We start from the raw sequence: 27528 nt of genomic DNA, 5'->3' as shown, positions 1-27528 counted from the left end.
GGGGTTGCGCGCTCATCTCGCATTATTGGCCAAGGGAGCTGGCGTATAGCTTCCAGTCATGTGGCCAGCATGACAAAGCTGCTTCTGGAGAACCAGAGCAGCACATGGAAACGCCGTTTACCTTCCCGCTGTAGCGGTTCCTATTTATCTACTTGCGTTTTTGACATGCTTTCGAACTGCTAGGTTGGCAGGAGCTGGGACCAAGCAAAGGGAGCTCACCCCGTCACAGGGATTCGAACCGCCGACCTTCTGATCAGCAAGCCCTAGGCTCAGTGGTTTAACCACAGCGCCACCTGGGTCCCTGTCATCACTCTTATGTCATTGTAAATTCACTGTGCTTCCCTAGCATAGGGTATCACAGAGCAAACTTGTTGGATTTCATGACCATGTTGGCCTCTGCTATTTGCTTCAATTTCCCTACAATTACCCTCCCCCTGTATACATATCTTCCAACTGAGGACAACCATTCATGTGGGCTCAGCAGACCACAAAAGCTTATGCCACAATAAACCTGCTAGCCTTTAGGGCATGGCCAATGGTCAGGGGTAATGGGAAGTCCATAATATTTAGCAGGCACCAAAGCTATGGTTTTCCCAGTAGTGATGTATGGAAGCGAGAGCTGGACCATAAAGAAGGCTGATCGCCGAAGAATTGATGCTTTTGAATTATGGTGCTGGAGGAGACTCTTGAGAGTCCCGTGGACTGCAAGAAGATCAAACCTATCCATTCTGAAGGAAATCGGCCCCGAGTGCTCACTGGAAGGACAGATCCTGAAGCTGAGGCTCCAATACTTTGGCCACCTCATGAGAAGAGAAGACTCCCTGGAAAAGACCCTGATGTTGGGAAAGATGGAGGGCACAAGGAGAAGGGGACGACAGAGGACGAGATGGTTGGACAGTGTTCTCGAAGCTACGAACATGAGTTTGACCAAACTGCGGGAGGCAGTGGAAGACAGGAGTGCCTGGCGTGCTCTGGTCCATGGGGTCATGAAGACTCGGACACAACTATGCGACTAAACAACAACAAATATAAAGGCTAAGTTGAGCAGTCTTTAGATCCAGTTTTCAAAAGGGCTAAGATGCTGAAATTTGGCAGACCCTCCTCTGAAAGCAACTGGTTATCTCAGCTGGGGGCCACCACCACAAAAGCCCTGTCATACTGGTCAGTGAAGGAATCAAGAGGTTCCCTGAGCAAGCAACCATCCAAAGGATGACATTCTTCTGATGTCAGAAGCACCTGGATCTGAGATTGCCTGGGAAACCCTTTATTAAATACAAATTTCAATCATAAGATGGGTCCCAGAAAAACTGCACATCCCAAGGATCAAAGTGCAAAGACGTGCATCATCAGCAAACAACTAAATTTGTTTCTGCTTGTTTTCTTAGCTCTCGCCGTTTGCCTGCCATTTCCGGCACCAGACATGGGTTTCAATACCTCATGGCTTCTATGCTGTTTGCAGACACTGTTGACAGGGAATGTAATTTAGTTCTTAAAGCAAGCTAGGAAAGAGCATAAAGCACCAAGGAGACAATTGTGCAGGCTCGAGCAAATCACATTTTGCTCTTTTAATGGGATTTACTTCTGAGTAAGCTGGCTGAGTAAGCCAGGCGTGAGCCGCTCTGCCAAGTGCTTTGTGCAACTGTTAAACATGCCATTTCATCTCCAATCTCTAAACCGGGGCCGGCAACCAGCGGCCCTTCACATGCTGTGGGACTGAATCTCGTATTGGTCCATCAAGCAGAGCATTGTTGACACTTTCTGTTAGCAGCTTTTCAGGCAGAGAAAATCCCTAGCGCTACCTGGAGATTGCAGGGATTGAATTTGAGACCTCCATCTTTCAAGCTCAGAGTTGTTTCGCACTGATTGGAAGTGGCCCTCCAGGTTTTCGGAGGATGAACATTCCTTGCTTTACTAGATGCCAGAGGTGGGATTCGAGACTCTCTGCATGGCCAAGCACGTGTGGGAAACCTTTGACCCTTCAGATGTTGCTGGAATACAATCCCCATCAGTCCCTAGCAAGCACAGCCAGTGGCCATGAATGATGGGAGTTGTAGTTCGGCGACAACAGGTTCTCCACATCTGCCTAATGAGAACAGAGGAATGCCTGCAAAGACAGGGCCTCTAGAGATGCTGCTGGACTACAGCTCCAAACATCCCCGGTCGCTGGCCATCCTGGCTGGGGCTGATGGGAGTTGGAGTCCAAATAAACATCTAGGAGGGACATAGGCTCTTCATCCCTGGGGGTTGGTACTGGATTTCCTCTGGAGTTTGAAGAATTAAATATAGAAAGGACTTGTGCATTGGACACTCAACTAGCCAAGTCCCAGACCTTGCAAAAGTGAGGACAGAACAGGTATTTCTGTCCTGGTCATCAGAATTTCATGCACTTGCAATAAACATACAGGCCATCTGCAGCAGGCAGGCAGGGCCTCGTGTGAATTTCTGTTTAAAATGATTACAGACCCCCCCCCAAACGTATAAAACGTTTTCAATTTAAGACCCACGTTTGTCTTAACGGAAATAAAATTTGTTTTGAGAGGCTTGCATTCTTTCCTCCTGGGAAATGCTTGCGAAAATAGTTCAAAAATGGGGAGAGGGGGCAGGAGAAAGAACGGCTGAGTTATGAGTAAGCAGTGATTGCACTCGGCTCTGATTTATTTTGAAGCTCCATTCTGGCACTGGATGATGCAAAAAAAAAAGGAGAACATATGACAGATGCTGAATTTGCCAGAAGACAACTAATTCCACAGCATTTTTAAAAGACATTGGGGGGGGAGAGATATCCCTATTGGAACATTAAAAATAATCAAGGGGCAACTGCGTCCATTTTTTTTTTTTTTGCAAGTGGAAGGTTGGGTATTGCATACAGCAATACCATGAGAATCTTCACTTTTTATCTTTTTAAAGAAAATCGTATCGGTAGCCGTTGCAGTGAAGTCTTGAGCCCTCCCAAATAAGGGTGTGTATATATTATGTAAAGTAAATAAATACACACACAGGGTCATGGCCAAGCGGAGAAATCTAGCACAGGCTTCAGAATCAAACCTCAGTTTTAAACACCATCCCAACCTCATGTTTCTAGCCCTCGTGGATATTTAGAAAAACCTTGACTGTCTCCACGCTCTTCCTCTCAATAGTCAGTTCCACAAGAAACAGCTGGGCAAGACCTACAGCTGCAAGGATATGGGATTCTTGTGCCTTTCTTAGTAGCTTGCTCCTTCCCACAAAAATGTAAAAGCATATATATACGGTAAATCTTTCCATGATTGTATAATTATACAGGTTACAAGAAAATTAGGCCTGTGTGATACAGAATATTGTTTATTCGTTCTGCGCCAGGAGCACACAGATGTCATGATCCAAGTTACCGGATATATAACCCATTGCTTGTTCAGCCAAACATGGGTTAACCAGAAGCAGTGACTTACCTTGGGTGAAAATTAACCACTATCTAACCACCGAGGGTTAACAACCCACTAACTGCTGCTACCAGTGACCCCACAAATTCTGGTCCAGCCTATACTTGTGGGGATGGAGCTATTGAGCTCTCTCCTATGCACCTCAAAAGAACCTGCTGGCCTGGACCACTCAGGGGGGACCTTTTGGCCCTCAGGCTGAACTACAACTCCCATCATCCCAGGCCGCTGCCCACGCTTGCCGGGGCTGATGGAAGTTGCAGTTCTGCCACATATGGAGAGGCAAAAGGTTCCCCACACCTGGCCTGGGCAGCCTGCAATGAGGTCCGATTAAACAGGGAGGTATCACATGCTCTTTGGCCGCATCACCAAAGGGTGGCCAGGATAGATGTTCCGGACCACAACTCCCATCATCCCCTACTTCCATACATTATGAACCAAGGTCTATCCAGGAAGCAGGGCCAATGGCCAGTTGCAGTTCAGCAGCATGGGGCCAAAAGTGTTTCCACACACCTGGCCTAATATCTCCCCACCACCACCACCACCCTTGCCTCCACCTCTCTCCTCCCCATTGCATACAACACTCGTCGTGGTGCGGCTTCGCTGCCACAAACACAACGCAGTATAAAAATGTGATTGTGTTCCCCAAACTGAACTGATTGGCAATCGAGGAGGGCATTGCCCCGCTGGCTTTTCACTGTATTTCTATAGCAAATCTGCACCTTGAAAAGGGATGGAGGAGCAGGGTGTTGGAGGTAGAGAAGGTGGCCTCACCCACTTTGGGCAATGGCCCACCCCCCCAACAAATAAACTCAGAGTGAACATAACCCTGGAAAGCAAAAAAAGGAGCTCCTGCCCTCTGATCTAATAATAATGCCCATTGACCAATAGCAGATGTTTAGGACTAGAAACAGCACTTTGAGGCAGCCAAAACTTGCTGGATGACCACCCCTCTCCATGCACAAAACGCGGAAGCTCCTCAACCGGTTTGCAAGGTAAAATCGAAAAAAGGCTGCATTTTGCTACACCCATGTTTTTCTTCTGCCTCTCCATCCCATCTTGCCGGACGCACAATCCTTTCAGGACCGGGGTAGGAGGATGGGCTCACTTTTCACCAGAAACCAGTCCCAGTTGGCTTTCCCATTGTTCCTTGGTATGACGTAACAAAATATTTAAGTCAGGGTTCGGGGCTGAAATTCTTCCAGCTCCGGCAAAGAGCATTCTGTAACGGATGTGTGTAGTGTTTGCCCTACATAAGGAAATCTAGTGTTCGGCTTTCGCTCACCATCCTTGGCACCTAGATTCTAAAAACCTAACAAACAAACAAAAGAGGGTTCTCCAAGCAGAGTCTGAGACCACCCAGCCCAAGATGGTTCCCCCCCTGCAAGAACCACTCTCAGAGGGGAAGGAAGGAAACCACAGCTTCTTCTTGAGCCAGAATTAAGTTGTTCAGCAGCTTCTAGAAGAGAAGTTAAGTCTCAGAAGAACAATTACAGTCGGTAAGGTTTTGGAAGCTGGCATTGTGGATTGCAGGCCTTCGGAGCACCTTGATCTGTTTTGCCGGAATCAGAAGCCAAGCGGAGCTCCGGCGCGATGAAGGAACGCCGGCTTGGGCGCAGGGCAGAAACCGTTCCGAGCACAGAATCGTTCTTGGGGAGGCAGGGTTGGAAGTAGTGGAAGTGCAGAGGACAGCCCCCCTGCTTCGAAGCCTTGCAGAAAGGGCGTCATCCCTTGCGAGCTCCCCCCCCCGCACTGCGTGGGCTTAGTGGCCTATCTGCCGGTCGTCGTACGTGCTGTAGCGCTTGACGTGGATGCGCCGGACGCGGTCACGGAGCTCAAAGCTGCCGTCGTCGTCTTCGCTCTGGGAGGCCTGGGGACGGCTTCGGCTGGTCGCCTCCAGCAGGGAGTTGTCGGGCACCCGGGGAGTCTCGTACAGCAGGACGTTCAGGGTCTCCTCGTAGATGCGGGCCTCGGGGAACTCAACCTGGAGGGAGAAAGGAGACGATGAGGAAGCACATTTGCGCCGGGAGGAGCAAACGCACCAAAGATTACCCTTCTTCAACGACATTTGTGGAACGCTTTCCCCAGGGAGGCTTGCCAGGCACCCCTGTTACGTATCTTCAAGTGTCAAGCAAGAACCTTCCCTTTTATCCAGGCCTTTGGCTTTTTAGCTACGGCCTTTTAGAGTGAGTAGGATGCTTTCATGCATTATTGAACCACAATACCTCAAGGAATGCCTCTTTCCATATGAACCTACTCACACCCTGAGATCATCTTCTGAGGCCTTTCTTTGTGTGCCTCCTCCACAAGAGGTCCGGAGGGTGGCAACCCGAAAACAGGGCCTTTTCTGCAGTGGCTCCACTTTGCAGTAGCGCCTTCATTGTACACCTTTAGGCGCCAGACCAAAACGTTCCTTTTTAACCAGGCCTTCGGTTGATCTGATTTACATCCTATGCACTTTTAAATGTGGTGGGTTTTTTGTTGGGGGGGGGGACTACTGGGTTGTTGTTTTTATTTTTATTATGTATTTTGTGGTTTTATATCTTGATTTTATTCTGTGAACTGCACTGAGACCCCCGGGTATAGGGCGGTATATAAACTCAATGAATAATATTAATATTAATATTATTATTATTATTATTATTATTATTATTAATAATAATAATAATAATAATAATATACCGCCCTTCGGCTGTAGATCTCAGGACAGCCACAGACTACAAATACAAGATAAAAACACAGGTCGCAAACAAGAACAAAATAATAATCACCACCACCTATTTTAATGTATGGATTTTTAAAATATAAGCTGGTTTGATTTGCCATAGCAAAGAAAAAAGGTGACAAGCAAATTTAATAAATGCTAATAACAGAGGCCAGAGGGAGTAAGTCCTCTCTGCTACTTCCCCCCACCCTGCTGCTGACTCTTATTCAAGTAAATACAAGCCAATAAGGACTTAGTTAGGGACGCGGGTGGCGCTGTGGGTTAAACCACAGAGCCTAGGGTTTGTTGATCAGGTCGGCGGTTCGAATCCCCACGACAGGATGAGCTCCCGTTGCTCAGTCCCAGCTCCTGCCAACCTAGCAGTTCGAAAGCATGTCAAAGTGCAAGTAGATAAATAGGTACCGCTACAGTGGGAAGGTAAATGGTATTTCCGTGTGCTGCTCTGGTTCGCCAGAAGCGGCTTTGTCATGCTGGCCACATGACCTGGAAGCTGTACGCTGGCTCCCTCGGCCAATAACGCGAGATGAGCGCCACAAGCCCAGAGGTTGATCACGACTGGACCTAATGGTCAGGGGTCCCTTTACCTTTTAACAACTCTCAGAATCCTGCTACAGAAGAATAGCTATTGAAATTAATGGATTTGGCCGAGATGGCAAAGTTGGCATGCTTAATTAAGAGAAAAATCACTGTTGGCATTTATTAATGATTGAAAACCCGTTACGGGCTTTCTGCATAATAAGGAAAATGAACTTTTGCGGTATCAGGTTTGAAGAGTGAAAAAAGGGTTGGCTATGGAAAGTGGAAGAGTTGAATGTTGTTATAAATTAAGAATTTTGCACAGATTTTTAAAGCTCATAGACAGAGAATCAGAAGTTTTCTCCTTTTACTCTTCTCTTCTTTATCTATCTTCTTTTAATTTTCATGTTTAAAAATGCTTGATATTTGTTTCTTATTTCTGTATACTGCTTTTTCTTTATGTTTATTTCTGTATACTGTTCTTTCAAGCTTTAATAAAAATTCAAGGAAAAGAAGAAAAAAAGCAAGCACACACGTCAAATTGGAGTCCTCGGCTTTCCCTGTCCCCAAGGACTGGTTAGTTCCAGAGGGGCGTGTGAAATTTAGCACCCTGCTCTACATTTTTGTCTCACATGCCCTACTCCCCTGCTACAGATTGTTGCAAGTCAAACGCAGTGGGGACAGTCAAAGAATGAATGCCCAGAATTCCCTTGAGAATTCCCTTGACTGCCTTTGATCTATTGTTATTTTAACTTTTTGAAAGTTTTATATATTACTGATTTACATGTTTGTTGTTTTATATATTTTATGTTTGCTTTTTACAATCAAGACGTGTACAAATCTTCTGAAATAAATTAACCTGGCAGGCCGCTGTGAGCACAGGAGGTTGGGCTAGATGGGCCACTGGCCCAATCAGCAGCCTTGTCTTATGTTCTTATTGGATTAAGTTACATATGGTCCAAGCTACGTGCTTTGATATTGGCTCTTTCCCTGGTCTATGGAGGCACCATAAAACCCTCCTCTGATCTTCGCCCAGAAGAAAGAAGCCACACAGGGATGTCCATGTCGATAGCGCCCCTCCCCCCCAAAAAACCCCTATGAGGACAAAATACCTTGGTTTGCTTCTTCTCCGTAGCGTAAACTATGGATGTGCAACAGACTTCGGCCAGCTTCCTCCCCTGACCGTAGAACGACCAGCAGCAGATCTCATCCCCAATCACGTCTTTGATGAAGAGGACTCTCCCGTTGAAGCTGAGGGAGAGCTTATCAAACAATTCTATGTTCTTCAACAAATTGTCGTCGGAGGTGCTGAAACAATAGGGTTGTTTTTTTTAAAAAAGAGGAATGACGTACGTGGACGTACCCTTGGATCATGGGCTTGTGACAGGGCCTTTTTGGTGGTGGCTCCCCTGTTTGTGGAATGCCCTCCCTGGAGAGGTATGTCTCCCTCCCTTGTTATTGACTTTCAGGAGGAAGTTTAAAACATTCCCGTTTCCCCTAGGTGTTTGTTGGCTGAAAGACACGGTTCTTGGCCAACCCTGAAAGCACTGGTTGAATGTTTTAACTGTTTTCGGAATGCTTTTAACAGAGAAGTTGCCATGATGTGTTTTTCACCCTGGGCTCATTTGCAAGGAAGGGAAGGATATAAATTGAGTAAATAACCGTTTTCCACATCTGGATTCTGCCCCCCCCCAAAAAAAAGAGCTCAGGGGTCCCTCTCTCCATTTTAATCCTCACAATAACCCTTTTAGGTAGGTTGGGCTGAGAAGATGGGTGACTGGCCCAAGGTTTCCTGGCAAGATTCACAGATCAGTAGGTATTTTAACCCCGTAACATGATGCTAGTCTTCACATGCTCAACATCCCAAGCACAAGAACCCCATCCTTGCATTCTTTATCTGAAGGAGACCAAGTGAGCAGTGGAAGATCCGCTTGCCCCAGGTACTCAACAAGAACAGGCTGAGCATTTCCAGCTAAATTAAAAATTAAAAAGCAAGAAAAGAACTGGTAACAGGGCAATGTCCGGCTAAGACTGTAGGCAGCTGCTGCCAGTCAGAGTGGACAATGCTAGGATTGATGGGCAAATAAAATAAATAGGAAGCTGTTTGTAGCAGATCAGACTATTAACTGCCTGTCCTCTACGGTGTTTCAAATTTAAATTGGGAGAGCTGTGCTGTTTCGTACAGCAATTAAATCAAACCTTTCCAAATATCAAAAAACAGAGAGAGCTTTGCACCAGCTGAAACCAACATGGAATAAATATAAAATAAGCCCGGGTTCATCGTCCTTCACATCTACTACCAGAAACAATAAATTCAACACTGTGGCGAGGCTGGCAGATATTTCTCAAACTATTGTGAGAACAGGATGCTGGACTAGATGGGCCACAGGCCTGATCCAGCAGACTCATGTTCTTAGGGAGACAGCAGAGACTTTACCTTGTGTAGGAATACTTGTTGTTGCTCCTGTTATACAGCAGCTTCACCACAGGCTGGAAGGAAGAGGGGGAAGTGTCAGAAATACAGAGCTGGAAGGGACCACAAGGGCCATCCAGTCCAACCCCCAGCAATGCAGGAATCATCCTCCCAATGTGGGGCTCAAACCCACGACCCTGAGATTTAAGTCATGGGCTCTACCGACCGAGGAAGAAGGCGGCTAGGTCACGCTGCCCAGTCAGGCACTTTCCTGGGCAAAAGGGTCTCTGGTGAGCCCCCTTCGTATGGCACTTTCTTGAGCCTATTTGTTAGTAGCAGCAGCAGCAGCAGCAAACACAACCCAAGGGCAGCCAGGAGGCTCCATTTCTCGAGAAACAGTAAAAGGGGACCTTTTTTTTTGTCTGAGGGCCACATTCCCTCCTGGCTAACCTCCTGAGGGCCACATGCCAGTAGTGGGCAGGGCAAGGGGCAAAAGTAGGCAGGGCCACACATGCAGTCGGTTATTTTCAACACAACACTGATGTGCCCCTCCCTGTAGTCTCCCACAAGGAGCATTTTGGGACTTCAAGGACATGTTCCAGCCAGGAAAAAACACTTGGGGGTGTGAAGTAGGGGCGGTGAGGGATGTCTGGCTTGGCGGGAGCTCAGAGGGGTCCGGAGAACGTCGTCTGGCTCTGGGGTTCCCCACCCCTGGGTCCAGGGCACTGTGGAACGTTAAAACGGTGGGGATCCTTTTGACCCTCGAGGTGCTGCTGAACTACAACTCCCATCATCCTTGGCCACTGGCCACACTTGCTGAGGCTGATGGGAGCTGTGGTTCAGCAGCATCTTGTCAGTCAAGGGCTCTGCACATGCCTCCTCTCTCCCCCTTCTGGGTCTTCGCGGGGGCACCCCAACCCACGAATTCCCCGTCTCTGGAGATTCAAGAACAAGACCTGGAAGGAAAAGGACCCACTTTCATTGCGGATTCGATGAGCCTCTCCTCTTCTTTGGGCGACGTGATGACCGGGATGTTGCAGACGGGCTTGTACGAATCTTTCTTGTCCTGTGGAAGAGAATTGCAGGCACACAGGCAGATGAGGGCAGTTTCGGTGTCCCCTTCTTTGGGGGGATCACAGAATCGTAGAGTTGGAAGGGACCCCCAAGGGACATCTAACCCAACCCCCTGCAAGGCAGGAATCTCAACTTAAAAGCACTCAGGACAGATGAGCCCGCAGAACGCAGGAAGTCAATATCTAGCCTGAAAACCACGCTAAGCACACTTGCGAGGGGATAAGAGTTTCAAAAGTTAGAACTCTCTAAGATCCAGTTGAAGGTTAAAAATGCACTTCATCGCCCTCCCTACACGGGTGCAGACTGTGTAAAACAGGTGCGGGGGAACCTATGCCCTGCTGAACTACAACTCCCACCACCCCTGATCATTGGTCATGTTTTCAGGGGCTGATGGGAACTGTAGTTCGGCAACAACTGGAGGGCCTAAGGTTCCCTGCAGCTGGTGTAAAAGAGGAATGGGGGACTGGGACTGCACCCACAGGTCTCTCACAATGTTGGTGGCCCTCAAAATCAGTGCAGGAGCCGGTCCACAGGGAGACATAGGAAGTACCTGCAGGAGATATTTAGGACCTTAGGAAGCTGGCTTATACTGAGTCAGACTATTGATCCACCTAGTTTAGTACTGCCTGCACCAGTGATGGCGAACCTATGACACGCGTGTCAGACGTGACACGCAGAGCCCTCACTGCTGGCATGCGCCCCATCGGCCCATTCACGCTGTTGTTGTTTTTTTCCCCCCATTTGTTCTCCCGCTACTCCTCACGCTACAGCTTGTCTCCGCTGTGTTAAAACCCGGATCCTTTTGTTGTTGTTGCTGGTAGCCAGAGATTGGTTTCTTAAGCTTTTCTGTGCTGTTTTTTTCTGGCGCTTTGGCAGACGATGATTGGGTGTAACAGCGTTCGTTTTTTAACCCGTTCTGTGCTGCCTTTTTTGGGCGCTTTGACAGACTATGTTGGTGCTGCGTGTTTGTTCCAGCGAAGGTATTATTGTCATTTATTTCTGTTCTCTTCCCCCCCCCAAAAAGCACAGCAGCTTTGGGGCATCCACCCCAAAGCAAAGCAACTTTTGCACCCCCCAAAACTTTGGTCAGCAGCTCCCCCCAAAAAGCTCAACAACTCTGGGCACTGTGTGATAAATAAATAAGGGTTTTTTGGTTTGGTTTGGTTAAATAATTAGTTTTTGGTTTATTAACGACAGTTATATATTAAAATTATACATTTTTGTTATTTAAACTATAAATATCGTGAAATTATGGCTTTTTTTCTCGAAGTGACACATCACCCGAGTTATGATTTGTTTTTTAGCGAATTTTGACACACCAAGTTCAAAAAGTTGCCCATAACTGGCTTACACTGACTGGCAGTGGCCCTCTAAGACAGGGGTCCCCAAACTTTTTCAGCCGGGGGCCGGTCCACCGCCCCTCAGACCCTGTGCTGGGCCGGACTATATTTTTTTTGGCGCAAGGACCCCTGCTGCGCCCCACCCCACCCCATGTTTCTCTCTGGGTGGGCAGACTCCATTTTCCAGAGTTGTTGAGAGGCGGCTCAGCCCCCCACGGGTGCACCTCTCCCTCAGGTGTGGGTTCAAGGAGGGAGATGCTGCCTTCATGGAGGGAAGACTGGGGGTGTGGGGTCAGGGAGGGAGATGCTGCCACATTCATTCAAGGCAGTCCAAAGTGACACCATTAATTCTTTATAATACAGTATTGCTCTAAAAACAGATGGCAAAAAACTATAACTGTACAGTACTGGTCTTTGGCGTCTGGAGAGGGGAAGGGGGAGCTTTGTATCTGAAAGTTTAAAACTGAATTTGATCATCATAAATAACATTGGAAGAGACAAATGGCTTTAGCCACGTTTCATGGGGAGCCCTACCTGATTCCCGTTGAACTTACTGCAAAGTAAGTGAGCTCTTAGCCTGGCACTGAGAGAGGGGGGGAGACCCAGCTGCCTTAAGAGATGAATGAGGTAAACACCAGGATGAAAACACACACACACAGCGGGAGATTGATATTTTGGGGTCCTAGGGCAGATTAGGCCGGTCTCCTTTGTCAGTTGCTGCCCAGGGCTGCGGAGCCAGGAGGAGAAAAGCCAGCGGAGCTGCCTTTTGGACTGGGCTCTGGGCTCTGGGGATGAGGAGCCGAGGCAGCTGAAGCAGCCAAGCGTAGGCAGGTGGGGCGAGCCAGGAGCTCCGTTCAGAGCCCCTTAAAGGCGAAGCACCACTTTTTCCCACCGCCTTCCTGGGCACCCCCTGGGCTCCTCTGCCTGCTCTTGCAAGCCTGAAAAGGCTCCTGTCCCGCTGCTGCCTCTCGCAAGCGCAGGCACAGGAGCCACATTTGGGGGAGGCAGCAAACGGGCGGGGAGGAACGAGCAGCCCGGCTCCTGCCCAGCTTCGCTGCTTTAAAGCGAGCTGTGGAGGAGGAGGGAAGGTTTGTCCTCCGGGCTGAGAGGCTGCGCCGTGTCTCTCTTCTTCTTTGAGGACTCCGCGCCGCGCCTCCTTCTCCTTTCCCCAGCCCTGGGTTCCGCTCAGTCAAGCTTCGCCACCGGCGCACGCACCGCAGGACCAGCAAGAGCTGTGTGCACGCTGGTGGCTGAAGCTCAACTGAGCGGAACCCAGCGCAGGGGAAAGGAGAAGGAGGTGCGGCGCGGAGTCATCGGAGAAGGAGAGAGACACGGTGCCACTAGCCTATGGCTAAGAAGGGCCTGCGTGGAGGAGCAGCGTGAGGAGGGGCGGCCACAGGCGGCGCCCAGGAGGAGCCCGTGCCATGCTTCCCTTCCTTGGCGCTGCTGCTGCGCTCAGGACAGGCGCAGGCTCCTGGCGGTGAGGAAGAGGCGACGCTGGGAAAAATGTGCATAATGTGCATAATGGCCATGCCGATCCCCAGACGTTTCGCGGGCCGGATTGGGAGGTCAATTGGGCCGCATCCAGCCCGCAGGCCGTAGTTTGGGAACCGCTGCTCTAGGATTTCAGGCAGGGTTCTCCCCCAAGAGATGCTGGGGATTGACCCTGGGACCCAAGTGCTCTACGGTCCTTTCCCATGGCAGAGGCTGGGCTCTGTCTGGGATGCTGCAGTTGGGGGGATTCCTGCACTGACTAGATGGCTAGTAAGAGCTGTTCAACAGTTGAATGGTCTCCCTTGGCAGGTGGTGGACTCTCCTTCCTTGGAGGTTTTTAAGAAGAGGTTGAATGGCCATCTGAATGCATTTCGGGGGGGGGTGGACTAGATGACCTTCCGACCCTACAGTTCTATGATTCTCTGACCTCCAATAGTCCCCCTAATGCTACGCGCATGCAGCTCTCACCTGCAGGGCAGCCTGGCAGAGGTCTACCAAGCCCTGGATGAGGTAGTATTTGGCTTCAGCCATTAGCTCTTTGACCTCCTGCCGGTTCTTCGGGAGGGCAACCGTGTTGTCTCGGAGGTAACTTAAAATGGTCCCAAAATGCTTCCCGCATCGATCGATGAGGATCCAGCCTGTGAGAGCAGGAGAAGACAAGAGAGCTGCAATCGGAGCTGGCATCTTATAGGAGTGGAAGCTGCAAGAAAAAGCTTGCACCCGCCCCACCCCTGGTTTAAATGCTTCTTCATTATTATATTTATTTATACTCCACCTTCTCCCCTAACAGTACTCAAGGCTGCTTACAGATAAAAACAAGAACAGCTAAAAACACAGAAAAATCTACCACTGGAAAACAAGTAAGCATTGACAGAATTCAGTCTACAGTGGTACCTTGGTTTACAAACTTAATCTGCTCTGGAAGTCCATTTTTAAACTGAAACTGTTCGTAAACCGAGGTGTGCTTTCCCTAATGAGGCCTCCCGCCGCCGGTGCCCTTCTGCCATTCGGATTCCATTCTTAGACCGAGGTAAAGTTCGCAAACCGGGACACTACTTCCGGTTTTGCGGAGTTCGTAAACCGAACAGTTCTTAAACAGGGCTGTTCTAAAACGGAGGTACCACTGTATATATGTATATAAAATATGTTTAAAAGCATACCAATAATTACAATAAAAACAGCACAGCACCAGCCCTTTCATTAAAAGCAGTTTCCAAAATCTTGCTGGAGCAATAAAGTCTTTACCTGCCGGCAGGAGGACAACAAGGAGGGAGCCAGTCTGGCTTCTCTAGGGAGGGACTTCCAGAGTATGGGAGCAGCCACCAAGAAGCCCCTCTCCTGCATCCCCAAGAAGCATGCCTGTGAGGGTGGCAGGACCGAGACAAGGGCCTTCGCTGAAGATCTCAAACCCTGGGCAGGTTGAATTTGTTATACAGTGGTACCCCTACTTACGAATTTAATGCGTTCCAAACGCACATTTGTAAGTAGAATTTTTTTTTAAGTCAAATCCCATAGGAATGCATTGGGAGAAAAAAATTGTAAGTAGAAAAAATCCTATCTAAACCACATCCAAGATGGCGGACGGAGCTCCATTCGTAAGTAGAAACATTCGTAAGTACAGTGGAACCTCGGTTTATGAACACCTCGGTTTATGAATTTTCGGTTTATGAACGCCGCGGACCCATCTGGAACGGATTAATTCACTTTCCATTACTTTCAATGGGAAAGTTCGCTTCAGTTTATGAACGCTTCAGTTTAAGCCGTCTGGAACAGATTAATCCACTTTCCATTACTTTCAATGGGAAAGTTCGCTTCAGTTTATGAACACTTCAGTTTATGAACAGACTTCCGGAACCAATTGTGTTCATAAACCGAGGTACCACTGTAGAGTTATTCGTAAGTAGAGGTACCACTGTATTCTGTTTTATTTGATGCTTTAATGTGTTGTAAACCATTTTAAGGTTTTTTTAATTTAAAATATAAAGCGGCACAGGAATGAAATGAACAATAACACCAGTAATACTAAATTTCATTGCAAAAAAATTATAATAAGCTGCTTAAGAAGACATTTTGTTGTGGCAACCACAAGCTACGTTTAGCTTTTGTACCTGAGCTTCTAGCACTGGCTGCCAGCACTGGCCCCTGGCTCACCTTCTTTGTCCGAAAGCACCTCCATCCTGCCGCTGAACATGGCCTTCAGCATGGTGTCGTGCCGCGTCAGCACCTGCACCGTGGTGTAGTAGAGGGAGCCGCCGACGTTGAGCCGCACGTACTTGTTGCCCAGGGTTCCGCCTTTGAAGCCGCAGCCCTTGGGCTTGGCTCCCGGCGAGGGGCAGGTGGCCGCCAGGCAGGTGTCTCCGGACATCTCCTTCTGCAAGTAGATGACAACTCTGCAGAGGGTGGGCTTGACCGACTCCGCCGTGGTTGTGGGGGGAGGTTGGAGAGCCACGAGGTCACTGGCTGGGCAAGGAGAGGATTCCCAGAAGCAGTTTGCCCCTGAAGCCAAGAAACTGAACTGAGAAAGGGAGAGGGAGAGAGAATGAGAGACATATGTGGATGGTCCAGAACAGAACTTTATTCCCCTTTGCACAGGGAATACATGCAGGACTCTGATATTTCTGATATGAGCTCACGCAGGTGCCGAGGTTTGGTCAGAAGGTCTGGCCAGCTTGGTGACCTATCTTTCTGACTCAATGGACGAGACTGTTATCTGTCCACAATCCTGGGAGTCAATATTAAAAGGTGGGTAGTGGCAGAACCCACCTGTCAGTCGCCTGACATCGTTATGGTGTCAGATGATTGATGGATGGGTTGCTAAGGCACTACAGAAAATGCTCCCGCCTGGTTGCTACCAGCCATGGCCCACAAGGCTGAGGGAATCTGGGGCTCAGGTGAGGATGACCAGAGCCTGCCAGGAGAAATGTACAGGAGGTGATTGTCCCCAAGGGACCCAGATCCCAAACCGTTTGGGACTTTGCCAGTTAATGGCAGTGCCTTGAACGTGAGGCTGGAAACCAAATGGCACAGCAGCCTCATTCCATGCAGCACTTGCAAAAAGCAAGTGGCTGGCCCTCAATGACTGCAAGAGGACGAGGCTTGGAAAAGTGCAGACAACGCTCGTTGAGTTCTCCAAAGGCAAACCTTCCTAGCAGGGCATCATTCTCAAGCCATATCCAAGAGCCAACTAGAAGCCAAGTTTCTCACGGAACCAAGTTGCTAGTCCTTGTGATTACAAGGAGGGCAATGAGCCTACTAGCTCCAAGTTCCCAGGCTGGCTGTTGAAAGCCCTACCGCCGAAGAAAAGGACAATGTGGTCTCGCCAGCAGAGAATGTAAGAAGAGGGCAGAGGAATCGGCGCCCCGGCAATCTCCATGTATTTGTTGCCCAGTTGCCCAGGGACTGCAGAGCTGATGGGAAGCACATTCTGGCTTTTGCCATCAGCCAGGGGTCTAATTGCCACTGGGAGGCTGAAACCCCAGAGGAAGAGCAGTTCAAGCCCATCCAGCGGCCAAGCAGCAGCAGCAGGAGGAGGGAGCTAGCTTCCCCTCTTCCCACCAGAAGGACCACTGATAAGAACTTTCTGCCTAAGGAACTAGCAGTTGCGTTTGCTTTCCGCCCCCCTCCTCCAGCCCAATCTATTTCCCTTTGGTGCTGAGTCTCTGGGATTGGAAGCCTGAGGGGCAGCAGCCCTTTTCAGGAGAGCAAAAACATTTTGTACAAATAAAACAGAACAATACTTTGAATAAAAACCTTACAGGGGTGCCTTAAGGACAAACTGAGATGTGTGGTACCTAAGCAGCTGCGAAAAGTTCTATAAAAGCTGGCGCTAACCAAAGAGGGAGGGGAATAGGGGGAAATGTACCTGCCTTTTCTAAGCTGCCATGGTGCAGAGCGCCAGCCAGCCGCCGGATCAGTAAACTGCCCTCTGGATGAGACCAAAGTCTGCAACTCAATACTCACATCTCCAACAGCGGCAGGAACCTGGGGGCCCCTTCCCAGCGTGATGGGCCTGACTCAAGACTGTCCCACACAATAGAAGCATTTCCTCTGCTTCCCCTGGTCGCCGAGTGCATTTTTGCATTTATGACACACACACACACACAAACTGGAAATGACCGAAGGCTTAACAAGCTTCTATTTCCAGCTGCCCCGTTTCCATATCCAAACGTGGCATGCGGATGGCATTTGGGAAAGGGCGTGAGAAGCCTGCTGTACCGAGAACGGCCACGGAAATATTCGATTGCAAGAGAATGTAGAGATTAAGTGACCTTTGGGAGAATGCAGTGGTTATAATAAACAGTCTGTGTGCTGTGTCCTCCAGCAAACTGAGTCATGAGTGGGTCCATGGGCCGATAATGCAATTACGCGGCCCAACACCGGACATTCCTCTTATGAGCACAGGAAGTTGCTTTGTACAGAGGTAGGCCACTGGTCCATCTAGCACAGTATTGTCTACACTGACTGGCAGTGGCTCTCCAGAGTTACAAACCCTATTGGGGATTGAACCAGGGGCCTTCTGCATGCAAAGCAGGTGTCCTGTCACTGAGCTGTGGTCGTTTCCCTAAAAAGAGTCTAGTTCTCATGCCTCTGGATAAAGGACTGAAATAAGTAAGCATTGCATTGAGACGCTTGGCATGTCCAAGAGCTGACGTAGTTGGTACAGAACATATTGATGGGTAGATTTTAAATCAGGCACCCCCAAACTGCGGCCCTCCAGATGTTTTGGCCTACAACTCCCATGATCCCTAGCTAACAGGACCAGTGGTCAGGGAAGATGGGAATTGTAGTCCAAAACATCTGGAGGGCCGAAGTTTGGGGATGCCTGTTTTAAATATTAGGCTTCAGCCTTCTGACCCAACATCACCCTCCCCTGAGGGGAAAGAATCTCAGCCAAGGCAGCAAGGAAAGCAAAAATTCTATACCAATAGTAGCTTCATTCACCAAGTGCCAATACTCATGTAGGAAAAACAGAACAAAACCGGGCTTCATCTCACACACCCATGTTGAAAAGGCAAATCAGAACCTTTCAAACTTACTTTCTACACCCTGGATTTTCCCATTCTGCATTGTTCCCTATTTACTTAACTATCATTGACCCACTCATTCATGTGATTTAATGAATGGCTGAAGGGGAGGGGCAGATGTAAGGCTAACACTGTAAAAAAGGTCAGTCGGTTGAGGGGGGGGTTGGGGAGAACCAAGGGGGTTATGGTTACATGCTGTAGGAAAAGACCATGCGAAAACTTTAAAAGAATATTAATTAAATCAGGGGTGGGGGCGTTTTTTTAAGTCAAGGGCCACATCCGCATGTGGGCAATCCTCAGAGGTCCACATGGCAGCGTGGGCAGGCCCAGGGCCGGCTCTAGGTAGAGTCCCGGTGGCGCAGTGTGTTAGGGCGCCGGGCTGGTAGGCGGGGCGCTGCGCGGCAAAGCCACACGGAAACCATGCTGCGCCCTGCGAGGGCGCCGAAGCGATCTCCGCCCCTCAGCGCCAGGGCGCCCGACCTGCTCGAGACTGCCCTGGTGCAAAAGTGGGAGGAGCAAGTAATGTAAATTTGTACTGTGTGCACACTTGTTGTTTAGTTGTGTCTGACTCTTCGTGACCCCATAGACCAGAGGACGTCAGGCACTCCTGTCTTCCACTGCCTCCCGCAATTTGTTCAGACTCATGTTAGTAGCTTTGAGAACACTGTCCAACCATCTCGTCCTCTGTTGTCCCCTTCTCCTTGTGCCCTCCGTCTTTCCCAACATCAGGATCTTTTCCAGGGAGTCTTCTCTTCTCATGAGGTGGCCAAAGTATTGGAGCCTCAGCTTTTGTTTTCTTGGGCTGATTTCCTTAAGAATGGATAGGTTTGATCTTCTTGCAGTCCATGGGACTCTCAAGCGTCTCTTCCAGTACCATAATTCAAAAGCATCAATTCTTCGGCCAATCAGCCTTCTTTATGGTCCAGCTCTCACTTCCATACACACACCCTCTCTTTACCCTCCAATCAGGGAAGCAAGAGGCATTCTCAGAGTTCAAGGACACACACCCCAGCCCAGCAAAAACACTTATGAGTTGGGGTTGTTATAGAAAATTATAAGGGAGTTGCAGGACACCATTACTAATGAACAGAGAGGGGTGACCGAACCTGACAGCTGCAGTTACCCAGAATCCCTCGCAACACCACCTTCTTCGCCTCTGCTCCACTCCAGAGACCCTCACCCCTCCCGCTCGGACTCAACCCTGCCTTAAGGAAGGCTTAAGGATCAGCATATGCACACATTTCCACATGACTAGCAACTTGGGAGCCATAATTCCCTGTCAATGGTATCTCATTCACAATGGAAGACTCCTCTGAACAAAAGACAGTGATCAACTTATGAAAATGTTAATTTCTCTTTGTGTTTAGGAATTCACACCTGGGAGGGGTGATAGGAGGACTAGGAGAGGTGTCAAAAGTGCTCAGATTTCTACCTTGAACCCTCCTTTTTTGTGAGGTATTGATTACATAGCTGTGTTGTAGGAATGATGTATTGGGGGGCGTTTCTTGGTGATGGGAAAACTGATAAAAGTGGAGGTTCTCTTTTGTTCTGGGTTCCTTCCTTGTTCTCCTGCGTGAGGGGAAGGACCCTGTTGCAACAGCAAATGAAGGCTTTGCTTCTCAAACTTCTCTGGTTGGCCTCTGTTATATATTCTCCAACCGATGGAGAACCCAATAAGGCTTGGTGGAGGATGCAGCCCAAAAAAGTTTCAAGGGCCAGAAAGAGAGGCCTGGAGGGTCATATTGGTAGATCCCAGGGCTGAGGTTTACAAGTTTTAAAAAAAGGGTCAGGGAGTGGAGTGGGAATGAATTGCAATAAGGCACCCAAATGCAAAATATTTTCATTGTGATGGTTTCAAAAGGGAAGGTGAAACTGTCTCCCCAGGGCTCCATATTTTTTTGGCCCTATTAAAGGTCGGTAACAGCCAGCAGAAATCCAACAGGTGTGGCTTCCCCCACCTCTCTCGGCCACACTGTGGGATTTCTATCGACCCCAGCTCTGCAGCCACCCGGCTTTCTTGCTGGTTTAAACAGCCAACAGGAAAGAAACCGGTGTAGCCTTTCCTTATCAGCTCACCACCTGTGGAACTTTCTGCTCCCACTTACCCCTGTCTAAAGGAGCAACAACGCAGGAGAAAGCGGGAGCAGCAGCCATTCTTTATTTCCGCCTTCCCAAATATTTACCTCCCTTTTCCTCCATGGCTGTACTTCTGACCCCCCCCCTTCCAACAGCCAATCAGCTCTCTCGGCCAAATTTACTCCCCCTCCCACCCACCCACGAGCCAACTTTCCGCCCTCCCGCCCCACTTCGTTGCCCGCTAAACGCGAACACAACGCCACTTTCTCAAGCGGGCCCGCCCGCCTCCCCATTGGCCCCTCCAACCCCCGGCTGTTTACCTTACCCAACTGGCGAGTCAACCGGCGCTGTTGCTCCACTAAGGCCTCCGCCTCGCACCGGGAGGCGGCGGCGGCAGGACGGGGGCTGAGCAGAACCGGCTGCGAGTGATACGAGCGAGCCGGCGCGCCCCTCAAGCTTCCCAGACCCGGCCGAAAGGCGGAGCTCAGAAACGAGCAACTCCAGCGACAAGCCGCCCTTCCCAGTCAGGCGCCTCGGCCTACAAATCCCAGCGTGCAGCGCGCGCCGGCAGCCGCCCGCGCACGGGACTACATTTCCCAGCATGCACTGCTCACTTTGTGTTTTTTCCCACGCTCTCCCTCGCCAGGCAAACGCTTTGAGTGCAGAGCTGTCGATCGCCTTTAAAAAAATTTTTTTACATATATGTATATAAAAAAGGACCGAAGTAGATCATGAAACAACCCACACGGCGTTCTCATAAATGTGCAATTATCTGAGGTTTAAACAAAATTAAAAAATTCCTTCCAGTAGCAGCTTAGAGATCAACTAAGTTCGTCATTTGTATGAGATATTGTGTGCATGCACGTCTCTAAGGTGCTACTGGAAGGAATTTTTATTATTTTGTTTCGACTACGGCAGACCAACACGGCTACCTACCTGTTATTCGAGGGACAAGCATGGCCTGGAAACAGTTTAAAATCAGGAGTGGGGAGCCTTGTTTATCTCGGGAGTAGCCAGGATTTATGTTTTTTTTCCGGGGGGTGTAGAATCGTGAGTATTTTAAGTTAAGTTAAATATTTTAAGTATTTTATTGATTTACTTGATCGGGAAGGCAATTGCACCCCCTCCCCTCCCCCCCCTTGGCTACGCCTATGGCTCCCTGTTTCTCTGTAGACGTCTCTGGGACCATCCCTCACGCTCCCCCTCCTTGCTTTTGGATGCTTCCTAGAGAAACTACACTTCCCGTGATGCCTTCTCTCTCTCCTCTACCCCCCCCCGCTAAGTGGTGCGTTCATTGTGGGCGGGGCAGGAGGAGGAGGAGGAGCCTGTGGCGGCTGCTGCTGCCGCTGTCGCCGTGGCAGCGGAAGGCCGCGCTGGAGGAGGGAGGGAGGGGCAGCCGGGAGCCACCTGGCGCGTCCGCAGGGGCTGCAGGTGAGCCGGGCGACGGAGACCCCAATAGGGATGGCATTGGGAGGCGGGGCGAGGAGGATGGCAGGCAGGTAGCCCATGCCTCTGAGTGCCAGTTGCTGCGGGGGACAGCAGGCAGCCCGTCCGCCAGGGCTGCTTACCTGCCTTTGTGCTCCTCCTCGTGAGCTTCCCATCTGCCTTGCTTGGCCAGCGGGCGATGGAGCCTCGGGTGGAGCTTGGGGTGGAATATAAGCCAGCAAAGGCTCGCCTTTAGCAGCTGCAGTAGCTAGAGAGGAGCCTCCCTGTTCAGAGGCAGTCTATCTCACGGGGCCAGCGGTTTGGGGTGGCTTTTTGTGTGTGTGGGCTTCCGATTGCCAAAGGGTTGGCCGCTGTGATGGAACAGGATGCCGGGCTAGGTGGTCCGGGGAAGCCGGCTTTGTAGGAAGGGTTAGGTTGGGTCTCAGCCACAGGTGGGAATAATGGAGCATCCATGTTCAGGGGAAGTGGACCATTGGGTAGAGCCGTGAATCGGCTGTTTGGCAGGGGTGCCTCAGCTCCAGTGTGATTTATCATCAGTAGACACACAACAGAGCTGAGCTGTAAAAGGAAGGTTTCATCAGCTGGCAATTTGTGTGTGTGTGTGTGTGTGTGTTTAAAGAGTTGTCCTGAGTTTATTCAACCTGTACTTATGATTTGTTTTGTATTGTAACCTTGAGATGTGGTCCAAGAATACGTTAATAAAGTAAAGGCACTCCCTCCCATCCTTCTAAACAATTAAAAGTTTTGACACTCCCTGCCACAAGGCGGGCTTCTATTTGTTTATGTTATTTATTTCCCATAAATATGCATAATTATAAAGCCAAAGAGGGGCCCATCGGTGTGTCCCTTTGGAGGGAGTTCCACAGGTGGCACCAAAAGAAAAATTCCTTCCTCCCCTGCTAGGCAGCAACATCTAGAGAGCTAAAGGTTCCCCATATTTGATTTATCTGAAGGGCAGAAGGACGGTAGGCCTTCGTTACAATCGTTAAATTGAGTTTAAAACCACATCCTGAATGGTGAAGTGGGTCTCGGCCCTGGAAAAATGTGGCAAAAATATTATCACAGTGGCTGAAAAGCAAATCTCTCTGGGAAGCATAGCTCTGTGAGAGGAACAGGCATCATCAAACAACTCCTTAACAAACTACAGTTCCCACGATCCTTTGGAGGAAGGCACAACTTTTAAAGTGGGGTGATACTGTTTTAACTGTATAGTATAGATGAGGCCTTACTCATGGCTTTATATGCCAATAGCATGGCCTTATCCTTCACCTGATAGCCTATTGGCAGTTCTTTCAGCAGAGTTGTTATGTGCTGTCAATAAGGCACTCCCTTCAACAGTCTTGCTGATCCATTCTGCATTGGCTGCGGCTTCTGAACCAACCTAAAGGGAAGCTCCACACAGAGTACATAAGGATACATTGAAATAAGGAAATGGGTGACAAGCCTATTGGGAACCCAAGGATTAAAGCCTATTAGGAGCCCAGCATCAAAGCCTATTAGGAACCCAAACATCCCAATATAGAGGGATACAATCTTTCTCTTTTTCCCTTCTCTCCTTTTTTTTAAAAAAAAAAGTTTCTTGTGTTTGGTTATTTTGCACAGAAGCCTAAAAGGGATCCATCATGGCCAAAGATATCCTAGGTGAAGCAGGCTTTCACTTTGACGAACTGAACAAACTGAGGGTTTTGGACCCGGAGGTGTCCCAGCAAACGACTGAGCTGAAAGAGGAATGCAAAGTATTTGTAGACAGTAAGTTCCCTCTCTGTCGAGCACAGCCCTGCATCTCTCACTCTTTTGGGCAACATTAATGTTTGGTCAAAGGGCTGGTTCACACACATTGCTTGACTGTTCACTGCTTGGAATGTCTCCCGTTTACTGGTGAATTCTGGTTCAGAAATCAAGAACAGCGATTAGCAATGACAACATCTTCCTAACTTGCCTATGTTTGTTTAATAACTATGGTGGGAGAGAGAGAACCTTGGTCTTGATTGTTTCTGTTCCTCCTTTCCAGAAATTGCAGAATTTAAGAAAATAGTGGGCAGCCTCATCGAACTTGTAGATCAGCTAGCAAAAGCAACCGAAAATGAGAAGATTAAGGTAACCTGATGGAGCAAAGTGACGAGCCTGTGTTTTTTCTCTCAACTCCAGATGTCAAAATAAGTAGGCTAGCCCTTTGTTGCATGCCCCTTTTCTCCAGTAATTTTTTTGTCCCCCAACAGACATGCAGCATCGTGCAACTTCTGTTAAAACTGGACAGTAGTTGGGTTCCTTGTTGGGAATTATCCAAGGCCCCTTTGAAGCACAGATTCATAACTGAAGAGGAGGCTTTCCCTCCTGAGAGAGTGAGAAGAGGATACCTCTCTTAAGATGATGCCTTCTGCAAGACATGCGTTGTTTAAAAACCAGTTACCCTTTATTATTATTATTCAGAGCATTTATTTTCCCCTACGCACATTTGACAGATGAAGTGAGGAATATACGATTGTGCGAATACAATTTTGGGTGATGGCCCTGCTATTTTCAAATCACAGAATCATAGAATTGTAGAGTTGGCAGGGACCATGTGGGTCCTCTAGCCCAATCCATTGCAATGCAGGAATCTATTGCCCCAACATGGGGCTCGAACCCACAACCCTGAGATTAAGAGTCTCTTGCTGTGCTGGCTGAGAGACTTTCAAGTCCGTGGCTGGCAAGCATCTTCTAAAAGAGTGCTTGGTTGTGATCGCAGGAAGGCGTCATCAAAGTGGGGTGTGTGTAAAGACGCTTTAAGAAAGTTTTCTCCATCTGCAATATATGTGCAGATTAAAAGCAATCACTTCTTTAATCCATTGAAGCTCCATTCATTGTAGGTAAGATTTATTTCATTGCGTCGCATCACTAAGAATCAGTCCCCCACCCCACCCCCAAATTGGAGGGCTGCTAATGTGCTCCAGGATCACCCAGAATAAATTTCCTCTTTCCGCAGGCAATTGGCGCTCGCAACTTGCTGAAATCCATAGCGAAGCAAAGAGAAGCCCAGCAGCAGCAGCTTCAGGCGCTGATAGCCGAGAAGACAACACAGCTGGAAAGGTGTGAATACAGGGTACAGGGAAACCCAGCCACTCTGGGCGGCTTCCAACAAAATATTAAAATACAATAGTGCGTCAACATTAAAAGCTTCCCTAAACAGGGCTGCCTTCAGATGTCTTCTAAAAGTCTGGTAGTTGTTTTTCTCTTTGACATCTGGTGGGAGGGCTCTGTGCCACTACAGGGCGGGTGCCACTACCGAGAAGGCCCTCTGCCTGGTTCCTTGTAACTTGGCTTCTCGGATTGAGGGAACCACCAGAAGGCCCTCGGTGCTGGACCTCAGCCAGTCATAGAATCATAGAGTTGGAGGGACCCTGAGGATCACTGAGTCCAACCCCCCTGCAATGCAGGAATATGCAGCTGTCCCATAAAGGGATTGAACCTTGGCATCATCAGTACCACACTCTAGCCAACTGAATTTTCATGTCTCTTTTAATGTTCTTACTTTGTGGCCGGCAAAAATGAGAGGATCTTGCGAGGCACCTTTGAGGCTAAGATGCACCTTGTAGGAGTCCTGCCACTACCTGAACAATGAATAAGCACAAATCGATACAAATAGTATTTATATTATAGAGAGAGGAAAAAGATCAAGAGCTTGACAGTTGCAGAAACGCATGCAGAATCCTTCAAAACAAGGAATACGGTCAACCACCTGCTGCAGATCACTGGTTAAAAAAAATAAGTCCCTTTTTCAAGTTCATGCAACTGACTGACAGCTTCTAATTCCTGAGGGGTTGTGGGGTTTTTTGGTCAATCAGCAGAGAGTTCCAAAGGTGCTGCTACACTAAAAGATCGATTTCTTGCACTGGTGTAATGAGTGTTTTGTGGCATCTGTAACAGTGCCGGTCCTGCAGATCGAAATGGTCAAGTGGGCATATAGGGGATGAAGTAATCTAGTCCCACATTCATACAGTTGCCTGGTGGTTTCTAATTCCGGCTGAAATCTGAGAAAAACCAAACTTGGGAAGGGAGCTTTGAACCTGTGATCTGAAGCAGGCGGCCAATAGTATTCCTTATCTGGGGAGGCTTTTGCATGTGCTTGTAAAACTCCGATGCCAGCCTTTTGTGTTCATATAAGAAGAGATACTGTTTGTATGTATTTGAGTCTTGCTTATTGCACACTTTCGAGGCAGAAAGCCCTTCATGGCAAAAGCTTTCATGAAGCAGAAAACCCGGGTGCCTAATCTGCAGCCTTCCAGGCATTGCTGAACTACAACTCCCATCATTCCCGGCATGCATGGCCAATGGCCAGGGATGGGAGGGAGGTTGTAGTTCAGGAACATCCCTCCTCACCTGTCCTTGTTCATCAGGAGCTTGGCAAAAAGGGCAAGATTTTACATTGTGCCAAGAAAGAGGTTGGTGAAGATTTCAGGTGGCCCTCATTGGGGAGAGTGGTCCACAGATGTGGAGCCCCAGCTGAAAAGGGATTTTTTCTGTAGCACCATTCTTGAAACCTTCCCCATGGAAGGGACATAGATCTGGTCATTGAGCACACTGATTCGGACTGACGGAAAGCTGCCAGGGCTGTTCTTGTTGCGTACAGCAAAATCTGGGAGGTCAAAAGTTAGCGAGTCCTGACTACAGCCCCCTTTTTCAGACATCCTAAGTGGGCAATTCCTGTCATCTCTTGACCCTTCGGCCCTTTTGGCCGGCCATGCCTGATGGGACTCGGAAGATGGCCGAACTAACACATTTGCTCTGCTTTTTCTCCAGGTACCGCATCGAATATCAAACGCTGTGTAAAATAGAAGCGGACCAGAACGAATTCATTGATCAATTCATTTTCCAGAAGTAGAGAGAGAGAATGAGAGAATTTGTGACCAGCACCAAACACACTGGGAAATCTTGAACCATTCCTATAGTCTAATGGGGGTTTTTTAGGGGGAGGAAATGGGAGGGGGCAATTTTGACCTTTTTATTTTTTAAATTGACCAAGATCACCTCTCAAAAATGAAACAAAAAAAGGTTAGATCTTAAATACACTTTGGACTTATTCAGGTCTGGCAATAAGATATTTCTAAAAGGTATTTAGGGACAGCTACAGCTATTGTATTTTTAAAGATTTTTTTAAAATGGCCAGTCATTTATATCGTCATCAGACTGTTCTGACTTTTACACAACTTCCCATTGTTCTTTTTATATATATTATATATAAAAAAGCCCTGTAAAATACTTTCAAGGAAATCAGGAAATAAATTATTGTTTTTAAAGACGTCTCATTTCCTTTTAAAGTTGCCCTTAGTACATTTGGGTGTGGGCTGGAAACATGATTGGGAGAGCATGTAAAATTAGCCTGGCATGGAAAAAGTAGGCGTCGCTCGTGGCCCTTGTGATGCAACACTTGAATCTTGTGCAATCTGCCGCACAACTCTCCAGTTCTGGACACTGCACTTTGAGGAGATTGACTAGGTGGGAGGTGTGCAGAGGAGGGCAACCAAGATGATCAAGGGTCTGGAAACCGAGCATTACGAGGCACAGTTGAGGGAGTTGGGTGTTTTTTCGCCTGAAGGCTTGAGAAGTGATATTTGAATATGGCCACCATATCTCCTGCTCCGGAAGGCAGAACCCCAACCAATGGGTTCAAATGACAAGAAGGAAGACCCCAATAAACATCAGAAGAACTTTGAGGGCAACAGCTGTTTGACAGTGGTGGTAGAATCCCCTTCGTTGGGGACCACCTGCCAGGGATTCTGCAGCCGTGGTTCCTGAAATGCAGGGGGATTGCCCCTTATAAAGGTAAAGGTACCCCTGAACATTAGGTCCAGTCGCGGACGACTCTGGGGTTGCGGCGCTCATCTCGCTTTACTGGCCGAGGGAGCCGGCGTACAGCTTCCGGGTCATGTGGCCAGCATGACTAAGCCACTTCTGGCGAACCAGAGCAGTGCATGGAAACACCATTTACCTTCCCGTCAGAGCGGCACCTATTTATCTACTTTCA

General features: G+C 48.6%; 2 protein-coding genes across 3 annotated transcripts; one reads left to right on the top strand and one right to left on the bottom strand.

Annotated features, from left to right (window-relative positions):
- Positions 1 to 3308: 3308 nt before the first annotated feature.
- On the bottom strand, positions 3309 to 20604 carry TNFAIP1 (TNF alpha induced protein 1). Its single transcript, XM_035139628.2, has 7 exons — positions 20404 to 20604; positions 15130 to 15493; positions 13447 to 13616; positions 10047 to 10136; positions 9095 to 9147; positions 7770 to 7965; positions 3309 to 5400 (listed from the first exon to the last, which is right to left on the bottom strand). Exons 2-7 carry the CDS (start codon positions 15341 to 15343, stop codon positions 5179 to 5181), a joined length of 945 nt encoding a protein of 314 aa, XP_034995519.1. The 5' UTR covers positions 15344 to 15493; positions 20404 to 20604; the 3' UTR covers positions 3309 to 5178.
- A 391-nt stretch (positions 20605 to 20995) lies between these two features.
- On the top strand, positions 20996 to 26736 carry IFT20 (intraflagellar transport 20). 2 transcript variants are annotated; one of them, XM_035139634.2, is made up of 5 exons: positions 20996 to 21128; positions 23127 to 23273; positions 23536 to 23621; positions 24490 to 24593; positions 26304 to 26736. In XM_035139634.2, the coding sequence occupies exons 2-5, from the start codon at positions 23147 to 23149 to the stop codon at positions 26383 to 26385; spliced, it is 399 nt and encodes a 132-aa protein (XP_034995525.1). In that variant the 5' UTR covers positions 20996 to 21128; positions 23127 to 23146; the 3' UTR covers positions 26386 to 26736. The 2 variants fall into 2 exon arrangements, with proteins under 2 accessions (XP_034995525.1, XP_034995524.1); XM_035139633.2 differs by lacking the exon at positions 20996 to 21128 and adding an exon at positions 21421 to 21509.
- Positions 26737 to 27528: the final 792 nt, after the last annotated feature.

This window comes from Zootoca vivipara, chromosome 15 (assembly GCF_963506605.1).
Source record: "Zootoca vivipara chromosome 15, rZooViv1.1, whole genome shotgun sequence".
Taxonomy (NCBI): domain Eukaryota; kingdom Metazoa; phylum Chordata; class Lepidosauria; order Squamata; family Lacertidae; genus Zootoca; species Zootoca vivipara.
The sequence above is the reverse complement of the archived record's forward strand: the minus strand, read 5'-3'. Positions and strand labels throughout refer to the sequence as shown.

Excerpts from the sequence above, each read along its gene's own strand:
- TNFAIP1 (XM_035139628.2), bottom strand. The coding sequence starts at position 15,343 with ATGTCCGGAGACACCTGCCTGGCGGCCACCTGCCCCTCGCCGGGAGCC. Across the intron at positions 7,966-9,094 it reads AACAAGTATTCCTACACAAG|CACCTCCGACGACAATTTGT; the intron begins GTAAAGTCTCTG and ends CTATTGTTTCAG. Across the intron at positions 5,401-7,769 it reads CGGAGAAGAAGCAAACCAAG|GTTGAGTTCCCCGAGGCCCG; the intron begins GTATTTTGTCCT and ends TTCTCCCTCCAG.
- IFT20 (XM_035139634.2), top strand. The coding sequence starts at position 23,147 with ATGGCCAAAGATATCCTAGGTGAAGCAGGCTTTCACTTTGACGAACTG. Across the intron at positions 23,274-23,535 it reads ATGCAAAGTATTTGTAGACA|AAATTGCAGAATTTAAGAAA; the intron begins GTAAGTTCCCTC and ends CCTCCTTTCCAG. Across the intron at positions 23,622-24,489 it reads CCGAAAATGAGAAGATTAAG|GCAATTGGCGCTCGCAACTT; the intron begins GTAACCTGATGG and ends CTCTTTCCGCAG.